General features: G+C 52.2%; 1 protein-coding gene across 1 annotated transcript; it reads right to left on the reverse strand.

The window, feature by feature from the left end:
* Positions 1-8,216: 8,216 nt before the first annotated feature.
* Positions 8,217-15,597, reverse strand: GPX6 (glutathione peroxidase 6). The gene is made up of 5 exons (XM_084795117.1): positions 15,352-15,597; positions 13,692-13,845; positions 11,274-11,391; positions 10,714-10,813; positions 8,217-9,171 (listed from the first exon to the last, which is right to left on the reverse strand). The coding sequence occupies exons 1-5, from the start codon at positions 15,436-15,438 to the stop codon at positions 8,965-8,967; spliced, it is 666 nt and encodes a 221-aa protein (XP_084651243.1). The 5' UTR covers positions 15,439-15,597; the 3' UTR covers positions 8,217-8,964.
* Between the last annotated feature and the right edge of the window lie 438 nt (positions 15,598-16,035).

A 16,035-nucleotide genomic window follows, 5' to 3' on the forward strand; every position in this document is an offset into this window, starting at 1 on the left:
GCTGATTGCATCTGCAAAGAAGTTTATTTCCAAATAAAGTCACATTAATACAAGGCACAAGGGATTAAAGACTTAATATATCTTTCGGGAGAGGGAGATACAATCCATCAAAACATGCTTAGAGTGTTCATTCGTACATTTAAAGTAAAAAAGGGACAAACCAGGCAGTGGTGGTGCACACCTTCAATCCCAGAACTAGGGAGGGAGAGGCAGGTGACCCTCTGAGTTTGAGGCCCCCCTGACCTACAGAGTGAGTTCCAGGAAAGCCAGGGCTACACAGAGAAACTCTGTCTCAAAAAAAATAAATAAATAAAAATAAAAATTAAAAGTATGGGGTGGGACAGAATGTAGCTGACCATTTGTTTATGCGTCGTGTTCATTTCAGATATTTCAGGTACATTTATCCATCATCTCTAGTTGACTCCACTTGGAGAGCTTATAACTTCTGCCCACTGAGCTAAAGCAAGGCCTCAACCCCTGTGTGGGCAGCTGAGGGTAAGAGAGGCTGGGATCTACTTCAACAGGGTCCCCATCAGAACGAGCAGAACAGAGATCCAGGCACAGCTACCGGCAGTTTTCTGATTGTTTTGTGCTGCTACTCATCGTACTTACAGTGATGTATTGGTGACACGATGACACCTTCCACTGAGCAGGAAAATTTTAAACAAGGGGCCAGAGAGATGGCTCAAGGGGTATGGGTACCAAGCCACCGAGCCTGACGACATGGTTGTGTCCCCAGAACTGACATGGTGAGGGAACTGACTCCACAGGTTGTCCTCTGGCCTCCATATACCCACACACATGCACACGTGCACACACACAAATAAGCCTATACAATATTCAGAACATGTGCCAGTGATTTTACTGGAGCAGATTCTAGGTGCCTGCCTCACCTCTCACCTGCCACACCTCTCACCTGCCCCACCTCTCACCTGCCCCACCTCTCACCTGCCACACCTCTCACCTGCCACACCTCTCACCTGCCACACCTCTCACCTGCCACACCTCTCACCTGCCACACCTCTCACCTGCCACACCTCTCACCTGCCACACCTCTCACCTGCCACACCTCTCACCTGCCACACCTCTCACCTGCCACACCTCTCACCTGCCACACCTCTCACCTGCCACACCTCTCACCTGCCTCGCCTCTCACCTGCCACGCCTCTCACCTGCCACACCTCTCACCTGCCACACCTCTCACCTGCCACACCTCTCACCTGCCACACCTCTCACCTGCCACACCTCTCACCTGCCACACCTCTCACCTGCCACACCTCTCACCTGCCACGCCTCTCACCTGCCACACCTCTCACCTGCCACACCTCTCACCTGCCACACCTCTCACCCACTCAAACTCCCACCTCATACACATTTTTTAAGTCCATCTCCCCAGCAGACACAATAGCCAACACATTTCCTTACTGTATATATTCATTTTGCTGTGGATGTCACTCCTACACTGGCATGTAAGACTTCACGGAGTTTCCGGTTAGCTTTGCTCACAGCTGTGTTTCCTCTCTTCGGAAATATGCCTACCACAGAAAAGGCGAACAGTTAGTACTTGTTGAGTTAGTGGATGAGACCATGGGAGACTTTGGCACAGCTTTCCAATCTGCTCTCCCCGCACTGCCTCGCTTGCTCTCCTTGCTCTAGGCATACTTGGGTCTAGGCAATTTTAACTTCCAGTCTATTATCTGTAACGCTTTCTGGTTATTTCCTTGAGAGGATTAATTTGTATTCTTCCCAGAGTCTTCAAAATGCCAAAGACAGAGCTGGCTGTGTCACTTGGTAGTCCAGAGGCTGCCTGGCAAGTTGAAGGTTTGGGTTTCCTCCTACAAGGTGAAAACAGAGAAGGTGGACAAAGGGCCCAGCTCCCCCTACAAACATTCTAGTCCTTTCTTCTAATGGCTGACTGTGCTGGACATGTTTAGGATCTGGATAGGGCATATCTGTGCTTGTAACTGCCCCTAAATATCTTACAAAATTTTAATGTAAATTTATGAAAAGTGATGACATCTGGTTCACCTGTTCTTTTTCGGCCAAGTTTGAATTTCATTCATCTCCATAAAAACTATGTTGTTTCTAAAAGTGTGAGGACCATATAGGTAACATTTTAATAATTCCATTTTATTGGTAGGAAAGATGTGAAAACACAAGGCCCCACTGGGAGTCGAACCCAGGATCTCCTGTTTACGAGACAGGCGCTTTAACCAGCTAAGCCATGGAGCCACGTGGTGGCAGGTGGGAAAGACAGATGGATCTATCCCATTTTAGCTCTACACGGTGGAGGGAGAAAATTAGTTTACACTGTCTGAAGATGCCCGGTTTTTGTTGTTGTTGTTGTTTTGTGGGGATTTTGTTGTAGTTGTTTTGTTTTTCAAAGAAGAATCAGCAAAGATGCTACATTTTCTCTGGTCAGGCTGCAGACGTCACACACGAAAGGAATCAGTCCCCGTGTCTGATATTTTCCTCTTGTCTCAAGGACCCGCATTTGTGTGGGGGCTGGGTGGGTGGGGGAATAGAGTAACTGACAAAGACCACCCAAGGCGTAGTAGAAAAATGTGTAGGTGTGGCACGTGTGCGTGCCGTGTGAGTTATTGGTTTGCTTCCTTAAGAAGTTGCATCAAAACAAAATAACAATAAACGCCGCCATTTGTACCGTGCTCGCCTGCTAGATTTGCTGGCGACTGAGCGGGCTTGTAAAGGCGATCTTCAGCTACAGGTGTCCACAGGGTTATGACGTCTTTGAACCTCATCAAACGGATTCTAAGGACCATAAAGACTTGTTCACTAGAAGCCTCTGGAGAGGGGGGTTGGGGAGGCCGGAGCCTGCATCCTGGACACTGGGAACCGGAATGGCTTGGTTTCCTCAGAGTGGCGGTGGAGGGAGGGCAGCGCTAGAGCCAGGAAGCTTGCGGTGCTGGGGTTGCTGGGTAGGAGGAGGGATTCAGGGTAAAGGATGGGCTTCTAGGAACCAGCGGCTCTACAGAGGTGGGGTAGGCAGGACACATCTTCTAAGGGCTGGGGAGGACCTGGAGAGACGCCAACAAATGCAAATGGGGGAATTAAGAGCTCCCAGAACACCTTCCGCAAAGGGCTTTCACCGTAAGGACTTTATAATATCAAGCAGAAGGCTGGGGGATTTCTTCTTGCTGCTCTCGTTAAAAATAACAAAGCCTGTGGTGGTGTACACCTGCAATCTCAACACTGGGATGGCTGAGGCAGAAGGATTGCCTTGAGTCTGAGGCCAACGCGCCTTACACAGCTCTGTTTTAAAAATAAACGAACACCCAAACAGAACTTTCTGCTACTAACTCCAGACTGCAGCAGGGAAATGTAGACCTTCCAGGGACTAAGTGAGGTCATCGTCCCGGAACCTGATTCTTCATTAAATATTTTGTGACCCACTCCCTCTGTGATGCTAACTGCCCATTAAGGTGTTTGTGGGACAGGCACAGTGTGTCTGGTCACATGATGGTTGTGGGAACTTTTGGCTTAAGCAAACTTCTCCAGCGATAGTGTTTATGGTGGTGATAACTAGGAGAGTAATATTAATACTCAGACTACTACAGCAGGCTGGAGTGTCTGCCACACACCTGGCCAGTTTGCCTCTTTCTAGAAGGTTTTGTGCATAATTTTCCTTGAGAACTAAGACCAGTCATAAGAACTGGACAAGGAGAGAAATGGAAAGTTTTTGTTGCATTTATAAGTACTTTTACAGTATTATCAGTACTGTCATCATTTGGTCACACATCCCAAACGGATACTCACATCTCATACAGCAAGGAAACTTCTGGCTTCTGCTTCCCCTGGCTTTGGCTTGGCTGTGCTTTGCATGTGACATGTCCAGCACCGACATTGCGTTTGAACACCTGATTCTCAGCTGATGGTGGCTTTAGGGGGAGGTTTAGGATGCAGGGCACTTCAGGGCAAGCCTTATGGGGTACGGCCTGTCCCTATGAGCTTTCTGAAGTTACCTCACTTACTTACTTTTGCTGCCCGGGAAACACCACCAAGCTGCCGGAGGCGCAATCAACGAATAACCAACATGAATTCCCGCCCCCCCCCCCACATTGGCCAGAAGGATAACTAAGGTTGGCTCCTCAGAACAGTGTTTAGGTTCTCCTAACCAGAGGCATAGAATCTGCATCTTTTCAGAGCAGCAACAGATTTGAGACCTCCTAGATTCTCAGGCTATTGAAGGGCTGAAGGTGAGAGAGTGCAGGCTTCTGACTCCCCCACCTCCATCCCCCATGCCCCACCTCCATCCCCCATGCCCCCACCTCCATCCCCCATGCCCACCTCCATCCCCCATGCCCCCACCTCCATCCCCCATGCCCCACCTCCATCCCCCATGCCCCACCTCCATCCCCCATGCCCCCACCTCCATCCCCCATACCCCCACCTCCATCCCCCATGCCCCCCTCCATCCCCATGCCACACCTCCATCCCCCATGCCCCCACCTCCATCCCCCATGCCCCACCTCCATCCTCCATGCCCCCACCTCCATCCTCCATGCCCCCACCTCCATCCCCCATGCCCCCACCTCCATCCCCCATGCCCCACCTCCATCCCCCATACCCCCACCTCCATCCTCCATGCCCCCACCTCCATCCCCCATGCCCCCACCTCCATCCCCCATGCCACACCTCCATCCCCCATGCCCCCACCTCCATCCCCATGCCCCACCTCCATCCTCCATGCCCCCACCTCCATCCTCCATGCCCCCACCTCCATCCCCCATGCCCCCACCTCCATCCCCCATGCCCCACCTCCATCCCCCATACCCCCACCTCCATCCTCCATGCCCCCACCTCCATCCCCCATGCCCCCACCTCCATCCCCCATGCCCCCACCTCCATCCCCCATGCCCCACCTCCATCCCCCATACCCCCACCTCCATCCTCCATGCCCCCACCTCCATCCCCCATGCCCCCACCTCCATCCCCCATGCCCCCACCTCCATCCCCCATGCCCCCACCTCCATCCCCCATGCCCCACCTCCATCCCCCATACCCCCACCTCCATCCTCCATGCCCCCACCTCCATCCTCCATGCCCCCACCTCCATCCCCCATGCCCCCACCTCCATCCCCCATGCCCCCACCTCCATCCCCCATGCCCCACCTCCATCCCCCATACCCCCACCTCCATCCTCCATGCCCCCACCTCCATCCCCCATGCCCCACCTCCATCCCCCATACCCCCACCTCCATCCCCCATGCCCCCACCTCCATCCTCCATGCCCCACCTCCATCCCCCATGCCCCCCTCCATCCCCCATGCCACACCTCCATCCCCCATGCCCCACCTCCATCCTCCATGCCCCACCTCCATCCCCCATGCCCCCCTCCATCCCCCATGCCACACCTCCATCCCCCATGCCCACCTCCATCCCCCATGCCCCACCTCCATCCCCCATGCCCCACCTCCATCCCCCATGCCCCCACCTCCATCCCCCATGCCCCCCTCCATCCCCCATGCCACACCTCCATCCCCCATGCCCACCTCCATCCCCCATGCCCCACCTCCATCCCCCATGCCCCCCTCCATCCCCCATGCCACACCTCCATCCCCCATGCCCACCTCCATCCCCCATGCCCCACCTCCATCCCCCATGCCCCACCTCCATCCCCCATGCCCCCACCTCCATCCCCCATGCCCCACCTCCATCCCCCATGCCCCACCTCCATCCCCCATGCCCCCACCTCCATCCCCCATGCCCCACCTCCATCCCCCATGCCCCCACCTCCATCCCCCATGCCCCCACCTCCATCCCCCATGCCCCCTCCATCCCCCATGCCACACCTCCATCCCCCATGCCCACCTCCATCCCCCATGCCCCCACCTCCATCCCCCATGCCCCCACCTCCATCCCCCATGCCCCCACCTCCATCCCCCATGCCCCCCTCCATCCCCCATGCCCCCACCTCCATCCCCCATACCCCCACCTCCATCCCCCATGCCCCCCTCCATCCCCCATGCCACACCTCCATCCCCCATGCCCCCACCTCCATCCCCCATGCCCCACCTCCATCCCCCATGCCCCACCTCCATCCCCCATGCCCCCACCTCCATCCTCCATGCCCCCACCTCCATCCCCCATGCCCCCACCTCCATCCCCCATGCCCCCACCTCCATCCCCCATGCCCCACCTCCATCCCCCATGCCCCACCTCCATCCTCCATGCCCCACCTCCATCCCCCATGCCCCCCTCCATCCCCCATGCCACACCTCCATCCCCCATGCCCCACCTCCATCCTCCATGCCCCACCTCCATCCCCCATGCCCCCCTCCATCCCCCATACCCCCACCTCCATCCCCCATGCCCCCACCTCCATCCCCCATGCCCCACCTCCATCCCCCATGCCCCACCTCCATCCTCCATGCCCCACCTCCATCCCCCATGCCCCCCTCCATCCCCCATACCCCCACCTCCATCCCCCATGCCCCCACCTCCATCCCCCATGCCCACCTCCATCCCCCATGCCCCCACTTCCATCCCCCATGCCCCACCTCCATCCCCCATGCCCCACCTCCATCCTCCATGCCCCACCTCCATCCCCCATGCCCCCCTCCATCCCCCATACCCCCACCTCCATCCCCCATGCCCCCACCTCCATCCCCCATGCCCACCTCCATCCCCCATACCCCCACCTCCATCCCCCATACCCCCACCTCCATCCCCCATGCCCCCACCTCCATCCCCCATGCCCCCACCTCCATCCCCCATGCCCCCACTTCCATCCCCCATGCCCCCACCTCCATCCCCCATGCCCCCACTTCCATCCCCCATGCCCCCACCTCCATCCCCCATGCCCCCACCTCCATCCCCCATACCCCCACCTCCATCCCCCATACCCCCACCTCCATCCCCCATGCCCCACCTCCATCCTCCATGCCCCACCTCCATCCCCCATGCCCCACCTCCATCCCCCATACCCCCACCTCCATCCCCCATGCCCCCACCTCCATCCCCCATGCCCCCACTTCCATCCCCCATGCCCCCACCTCCATCCCCCATGCCCCCACCTCCATCCCCCATGCCCCACCTCCATCCCCCATACCCCCACCTCCATCCCCCATGCCCCCACCTCCATCCCCCATGCCCCCACTTCCATCCCCCATGCCCCCACTTCCATCCCCCATGCCCCACCTCCATCCCCCATGCCCCCACTTCCATCCCCCATGCCCCCACTTCCATCCCCCATGCCCCCACCTCCATCCCCCATGCCCCCACCTCCATCCCCCATACCCCCACCTCCATCCCCCATACCCCCACCTCCCTCCAACGTTGCTAGAAGAGTTTCATGGAGCCTCCAAGCCCTAAGAGTCAAGTGTCCCAAATTTCTAGGCCCAGATGTTATAGCATTAGCTGCTGTAAGAACCAAGGGGCTTGACCATCCATGACTCAAATGATGCAACCCTAGTTTTGGATCGCAGTGCCTAGGGTGTGGGAGCTGCAGCACTGCCTGGCACTGACTGCTTCCACCACCAGTTCCAGATCAAAGCCAAAGATGACAACTGCTCTCACGTGCCAGGCTGCTGGCAAGCAAATCAGAGTAATAACTCCCCACCTTTAACACCTGGAACAGGAAATCACTGCACTGTCGAGCCCAGAGCCATAAGCCTGTGGTCCTCTAGGCTTGTACCTATGTCAAGCCCTAGAGCCTCTCACTAGGGCTGTGACACTCAAGGACCAGAACTGCAGAGACCAGAAGAGCTACCTCTCCCACTTACTTCTCCATCTGAAGAGAACAAAGTTCTTTAGCCAGCTGACCATTGACAGCAGGGCTTCCTGTAGGGCTGTGGCACCTCTGATTCAAGATCAGGTTTAGTTGCTTTCTGATATTTTGTTTTGTGTTTATATGTTTCCATAGCTTAACTATAAGTATGAACTTGTAGGGGCTTGCAAGGTTTAGCTAAGTGGTCAGCATAGCAGGCTGGCTCTAAAAAATCTGAACTGGGCATAACTGCAGGACCTGTAATCCTAGCTACTTGAAATGCTGAGACTGAAAGATTGGAAACTCAAGGCCAGCCTGGGCTACATACCTATGTCTGAGCTTCAGATCTGAGCTTCCATGTGTCTGCAGTACAGCTTGATGCTTTTAACAGTACCAGGGAAGATTCTAGAACACTTCTGAGAAAACCAGAATGTTGAAGATGTAAGAGGAAGGTCAAGAAAGCACATAATAGTCGCTGAAAAACATCACTCCGAGTCCATCTGCTGTGTGTTCTTTTATTTATTAGACTATTGTTATTATTTGCGATAGTGATAATAGGAAAGAATCTGAAGTTGGGAACACTCGGCTGAGACCAAAGTACACCCGTTGGTGTGAAGAACATCTGTGTCCAGGTACCATGACCAGAAATCACTAACAGAAAGGCATCCAGGGAGGCTCTGAGAGGGTCTGACCCAGGGGGACCTTGGGACACAGCACTGTGGGGATGCTCCTCTCTTCATGAGGCAGGGTTCTGCTCTCAATCTTCAGAATCCCCTAAGAAAACTGTAGGATGGTGTGTCACCAAGTGGGCTAAACAGAACAACAACTTGGCACCACATGCCCAGATTGGGAGGAGCAGAGGCTGGGAAGGGAACCCAGAGGATCTGGCCACTCGTCCCCACTTCCTTTAACCCATGAGGGCAGTGAATGATAGATTAAGATCTTTGTGGGTCACTTCTTCGATATATAGAATTGTCTGGGTCATCAACTCTAAAATGTGACCTTCTTTTGGAGTAGATTAGGAAAACAATATATCAGAGTCAGATATTTGGGCATATTTTTTTTTCTTTGACTTTATTTTCCAAGCATGTTTTGTCTACCACAAATAAACTTCTATATAAGTTCGTCAGGAGCTGCTCACCTGCGCCTTAGTAGGGACTCAGGTAGTGCTGCGCGTGCTGTGGTCACCTGGAGGCTGCTGAGGGAGTAGAGCAAAGACACTACTTGTAAAGCATGTCCTACAGGGTGAGGGTCTGGTTTAGGTACTCGATGATGTCCGCCTGGACAGTTCTGACAGGAGTCTGGTGGAACCAGCGCATGACAGGAACTCCATCGGATCCCACCAGGAACTTCTCAAAGTTCCAGCGGATGTCATGGACCTTCATGGGATTCCAGAAGAGATATTCTGGAGAGCCCAAAAGTTCAGAGGTGGGAGGGCAGGAGTTCTGGAGCAGGGATATGAAAAAAAAAATGGAAAAGACAATCTCATTTCTGCTTCTATGTTGCCCGGTCTCCTCTGCCCATTACTGTACTTCTTCATGTTTTAAACTCCTTCATATGTTTCAAGTCCATCACAGACATATCAATGTAGTGCCACCAGCACTCCAAGGCCATTCTAACCAGGTCAGATTGTCTGACAGTGAAAAGCACCCACTGTCCTGCCTCTCCTCTAGTCTATGACTTCATCATGATGTCTTAGGAAAAGGATATATAACTTCACTCAATAAGGTCTGAAGCTCGGTGTGTGTCAAGCTGACAAAACTTAATCTCCCAAGTGAAAGTGCTGGGATTTCAGGCATGAGCCTCCACACTGGAGAGGACTTTTCCATATTAGACAGCTCTGTAAGGATCATGTCTTTGTTTGGAGACAGGACCATGTTATGTAGCTGTGACTAGCCTGGAGAGGACTATTTAGACTAAGTTAGCAGTCAGAGCCATCCTCCTGCCTCTGCATAGTGAGGACTGGCTGTATGAGTTATGAGCTACCAAGTTTTCACGTGTTCATCTTTTGTGCTACAAAAGGCAGTTCATGTGCTGTAGCCTCACCATACCTTCCTGTTGGAATAAGTAATTTGTATTCAGTAAGCTGATCTTTTGTTTCAGCTTGCTGTGGATGAGTGAAAATACCCACAGGGACAACTTGAACTTGGTTCTGCAGACCATTCTCTGGGGACAAGTGACTAAGTAATCCTCGTGTCCTTCTTTCCTGTGTTCTGTGGTTGTAATACTCTGACACACACACCACCCCACCACCACCACCACCACCACCCCGCCCAGGACGGGTTTCTCTGTGTATCCTTGGCTGTCCTGAACTCTCTTTGTAAACCAGGCTAGCCTCGAACTCAGAGCGATCCGCCTGCCCCTGCCTTCCCAAGTACTGGGATGGCAGGTGTGTGCCACCACGCCCAGCTACCCTGTGGTTCTTGTCCTTTGGCACGCTCTCTCTCATCCATGTCTGTGTCATCTCCTGACTTTATAAGAGATCTTTGGGCTGGAGAGATGGCTCAAAGGCTAAGAGCACTGTCTGCTCTTCCAAAGGTCCTGAGTTCAATTCCCAGCAACCACATGGTGGCTCACAACCATCTATAATGAGATCTAATACCCTCTTCTGGTGTGCAGGTGTACATGCAGGCAGAACATTGTATAAAAAATAATTATTTTTTTTTAGGTTTTATTTAGGTTTTTATTTAGGTTTTAAATAAACCTTTAAAAAAAAAAGAGAGATCCTTCAGGTAACCTATTAATACATGTTAACTTGTATCACACAATTCCTTGAATAAAGTCTGGATTTGATTAATGATTATTGAATGAACAAATCATTAGCAGTCAGAAAGGGAGGTGGGTCCAGGTCAGAGCTATCATGTATGTTGGCTTCACGCCTCATTTCCATGAACGTACCCCCTTTTAAGGAATCCCTTCTCATCACAGGCACCAGCCCCACTGCTTCCAGGGAGTCCGACCTGGCCGATCCAGGTTTGCTCACTCACCTTTAGGAAAGAGTAAAACTTCTGTTCGTTTTCTCCATTCACATCACCTTTCTCAAAGAGCTGGAAATTGGGGGCATAGCCGCCGCCTGGACGCACGTATCTACAGGGAAGCAAAGTGTTCCTGACAAAATCCAAGTTAAGTCAAGGTGGGATAGGAAAGGTCAGCACTGGTCCTCACGACGGGACGGAAAGGACCGCAGAAAGAGAGAGGAGCAGGAGGGGTCTCTGGGATCAAGATCCCAAGCAAGGGATATCGTGGAGTTGAAGGAGCCCTGACATTAGGCACAGGGTAGTCTGACTTCAGATGCTCTGGCTCATCTCTGTTTCCTCTATTTCCTTCCTTCTCCCAAATGTCTTTTCCTTGGATCTTCCCAAGGAAGCCAAGTGTGGAAAGAGTACTTGGCCATTCCTGCAGGGCAAGATGAAATCCAAGGCAGGCACCGTGACAACAGCCTTCAGCCCACTCACTGTTCTGTCACCTACTCTGGAAGATTCTAGAATGGGGAGGTATCTGGGCCGATGAAGGGAAGGGCATCTCTAGGGCTCCGCGTAACACTCACTTGAGTCCAAGGAGAATCTCTGAGTTCCTTCCAGGTTCTTGTTTTCCAAACTGGTTGCACGGGAAGCCCAGAATGACGACGTTGAACTGGTGCAGCGCCTCCTGCAGGGCGTTCAGTTCTGCGGGTAAAAGAAACGTCAACAGCATGGGCAGACTTCCTGCTCAAGACTCAGGAGGTGGACAGCTGGCTTTACCTCTCTTTCACTAAGAACTCTAAGAAGCTACAGGCATTAAGTAGGTTGAGCAAATAGCTGTGACACAGATCCCTGACAACGCCTCTCAATGGCTGCCGGATTTCCCCAGTCTCATTGTCCTTTGCCTGGCACACACAGAGTTTACTTAAATCAAACAGACATATGCTGATTAGACTTATGAAAAATCCTACTGGATTCTAAAAGGAAGCTAGACTCAGACTGCATTGCCTTCATCCGCCGGTGGATTGGTTTGACCAGATTTTTTGTTTGTTTGTTTGTTTTTGTTTTTAATGACAAGGCAGGCAAAATGGACGTACCCTCCTCCTGTCCCCATACCATGTCTTTTGATGACACCTCTGACACTGTAATCACTTTCCCAGAAGCTTCTTTGCCCTTGCATATTGGAAGTGATAGAAGGAAAGAGAAGGTCCAAGTCCGGCTGCACACTACTGTGTGTGTGTGTGTGTGTGTGTGTGTGTGTGTGTGTGTGTGTGTTCATTCAGACATGACTGTGGAGCATCTTAATTTGTCATGGTTGACACTGTGCTTGTGGATAATCCTAGTGCTTGGGAGAAAGAGTCTGGGCCTTGCACCTGGGGCTCATACATGCTAGGCAAGTACACGGCCAACTCAGCGCCTATAAAAATATTGTATACAAACATTCTTACAAAGGCCTGTGGTGGCGCATGCCCTTAATGCCAGCACTCTAGAAGAAGAGGCAGGTGGATCTCTGCGTTCTTAAAACAACAAAGTTCTTAGCATGTCAAAGTATATCTGTGGCTTGCACAATTCATGTAGAAATCACTATGACTTTATTTGCATCAACAAGAATATAAGGTTCTTCCATGATGGACACAGCAGAGGGACGGAGCACACCCCCAGATTGCCCACTCACTCCAGTTACAGCTGCCGGGGGGGGGGCCTTCATTCTTCCTCTTCTCTGTCATTTGGGGGTGCCTCCTGAAATAAAAGCTCAGTCTTCTTTCCTGGTGGTGGTAGCGGTGGCAGCGGCATTGTATATGTGTGAGTGTGTATGACATGTAAATGTGCAGAGACCAAGGGTAGATGGTCCCATCTTATTTTTTCTAATATATATATACATTATATATATATATATAATATTTTTTGAAATCCAGTTTCTCACTGAACAGGGGGAATCACTGTTTTACCTAGACCTGTGGCCAGGCAGCCCCAAGAATCCACCAGCCTCCTCTCCTCTTGTCGCCTAGTTCTAGGCTTACAGGCGTGTGCCTCTACCATGTGTGGATTCTTGTAGGTCCTAAGGAACAGAGCACAGGTCTTCATATGCGTGCAGCAAGTACGTCATGCACTGAGCCATCTCCCTCGCCTGCTGCTGTTTGGTTTGGTTTGGACGCAGGGTCGTAAGAAGTCGTCCAGTGTTTGAGAATGACTTCCAGCTCCAGATCCTCCTGCCTCTAGCGCACGAGTGCTGCGATGACAGGTTTGTGCGCTGTGTTGAGCATCGCTGAGGACCAAACCCAGGACTTTGTGCATGCTGGGTAAGCACTCTGCCAACTGGGCTGTATCTCCAGCGACATCATTTGTACTATAACTCCCCGTTTTCACTCTTGGTTTAATGCAAACCAGTCTCCAGTACTCTGGCCTGGGAGTCACAGGGAGGCTTTGGTGTCCTATCAGTGAACTCCACAGACCATCAACACCATAGTACACAACTATGGTCAACCATGACAAATGAAGATGCTCCACAGTCATGTCTGAACGAACACACACACACACACACACACACACACACACACACGTACACACACTCAGAGTCTAAACCACAAAATGACCCCACACATCACCTTGCCAGTATTAAATGACTGCTGCTGCTTTGCCAGGTACAGCTTCAGCCTCTCTGTCTCTCTCACTGTATAGCTATGATCTCTTGAGATAAGCACTCACATAATTGCCCCCTTCTTCATTTCTTGTCAGTGCTTAATCCGGAGTAAAGCTCTAGTTCCTTGAATCCTTCCTCCACACTACCCAACGCCAGCTCAGGGGCATGAGGTAATCCAGGCACTAGAAGCGGCTGAATTGGGGGGGGGGGGGGGAGTGGCTTCAGGTTTCCCCGTCCACTCCCATCTCACAGTCATTGTGTTTTCTCAGCGCTAGGTCCCAGCAACACAGTAAAAGCCTCTGTGCTCACAGTAGGGTGATGTGGCAAGCTAGTTCCGGGAGGGATTTGGAATTTGAGTTCTTACCAGGATACGTCGCTGTCAGGCCACAGAAGGATGCCACGTTGACAAAGAGCATGTGCTTTCCTGCATACTGCTGGAACTGGACGTACTCTCCGCCATCCAAGGTCTTGGCTCCGTACTCATAGATGTTTCCAGCCACGCCTTTGTTGCAATCCACCTGTGATATAGCACAAGTAACTGTAGTGGCCTGATACGCAGTACGCCTCAACACCCGTCAGCATTCTCAAAGCACTTGAAGATCCTTCATGCAATATCTTAACATTCTAAATACTGAACAATTTCTCTTTGAGGAACTCCACACCCAAGCGGGCATCGGTGGTGAATAGGCCTGGGTGCCCATAGATGGCGCCCTCTCAAGTGAGTTGTGATCTCACCCGATAATAAACAACCTATAGCTTCACAGCTGCCAATCAATTTTACATGCATTTTTACCCTTTGCATGCCCCCACAAAGAGGCTCAAGCTCAAAGGTCAGACTTAAGGACATGTATAAACATCCTGAGAGCACTTTAGAAATGCTAGGCTCCCAAACAGGCATATAGGATCAAGAAGTCCAGGACTGGGACCCAATCACCAGTGGATTCTCACTTTAGCTAAGGTGTGGGAGTCACAGTGTTCTGTGAGGAGAGGGTCCCTCACCTTCTACAGAAGAGAGCTGGAGTTGGCAAAGGATACATAAGTAACAAAGCCACAAGTGAGGTTGAGATTTTCAATGAGTTTCTCTGATTTTAAAGTTCAAATATATCAGTCGGTCAAGTCATCTGCATTAGCCCTACTCTGCCTTCTAAGACGTATGCATGCATTTTTTTTACAGGAATGGCGCCTGACTCCCCATGTGGACAGGCTTGGATACCAGCCCCTGCCCCTGGCTCCTTGTGAGGACTTTTGGCTACTGCCCCACAGTGTGGCGATTGTCCAGCTCCTTAGAACAGCGCTAAGATCAGAGGACAAGTCCTTATACTGAGCTGAGCCCTGTCTTCACCTTCCACATCCCCCACCCCTACCAAGGCACTGAAGAAAATTGTGCCTCTTTCCCTACCCGTGGGGCTCTGGGAGCCCAGACCCACTGCCCTTTCCTCTCCTCTCCTCTCCTCTTCTCTCTCTCTCTCTCTCTCTCTCTCTCTCTCTCTCTCTCTCTCTCTCTCTCTCTCCCTCTCCCTCTCCCTCTCCCTCTCCCTCTCCCTCTCTCTCTCTCTCTCTCTCTCTCTCTCTCTATCTCTCTCTCTCTGAGTTTGGCTCAATTGGTCTAAGAAAAATTGCCCTCCCTCCCAACTCACTTGCTGCTTAAGCACTGTTTCTAGAACAGTAGGCTGCTCCCAGTCACAGACCAGCATGGAGTAGGGCAGGGGCTGGAGTGTCAAGCAGCCACCAAGGAGGACTGGAAAAGACATCAGGGAGGGATGAGGGAGGTTACCTAGCCGTATTCACTTCACAGATCCATGGGGTGCAGAGAAGCAGGGAAGACGCATGGAAAACGTGGCAAAGCACAGTGACTAGAGGCAGAAAAGCTGCTGTGGCAGAAAGGCCATTGGCCGAAGGCTCCAAAGAAAGGCTGTCAGGCAGCTCTCTCCCCTCGAGAACAGGATAGACCCCTGAAACCCATGGTAGCCATGTTACTTATCAGATGTTAGAATCAGTTTAGGTACCCCCTATAGGGCTCTTACCTTCGATTTTTGAGGATTCAGAGTCTCCTGAGCCAAGGCAGCCAAAAACAATGGAAAAAGACAGGAAGCCCAGAACTGCTTGGCCATGGCTGTACAAGGAATAACGGGTGAATCTTGAACCTTAGGAACTGTGACCCCTTTTGACTATCCCCGGCAGGCACCAGTTTGAAGATGTACAGCCAATCAGCGGGCTGCTTTCACTCTCCACCTTCTCCCCGCTCTCCACTTCTGATACAGGAGACAGGTGGGTAGGCACGTGTTCTGGCAGGTGAAGGTGACGTGAAGGTGGATGAGTTTTCTGTCTGAAACCCGAGATGCCATGCCTCCCCACTCCCGGTGACTGCAGTAACTCGTGCCACTGAATCGCAGCCTGCTTTTCCACAAAGCATTCATGAGGCTTGCATGCGAGCTAAGTTTGAAAAGCAGTGACCCTGGTTGTCAACAGTGATGTGGCCAGGAGACACAGGTACTCCCGACCAGGGGAACTCTCTTCCCCCTTGGGGACCTCTGCTCAGGGAAAGGCAGGTCCTTGCCCATGCTGCAGCAAAGGATTTCGAGATCAGACACAACAAAGCAGTTAGTGAGTTTCTCAGGTATTTAGAAAAGAGTCATATAGGGAAGGCAGTGCACACGCCCAAAACATAGCTGCACATACGGCTGTCGTTTCCTAGGCCAGTTCTCAAA

This window comes from Acomys minous (assembly GCF_964271855.1).
Source record: "Acomys minous genome assembly, chromosome: 9".
In the NCBI taxonomy this organism is placed as follows: domain Eukaryota; kingdom Metazoa; phylum Chordata; class Mammalia; order Rodentia; family Muridae; genus Acomys; species Acomys minous.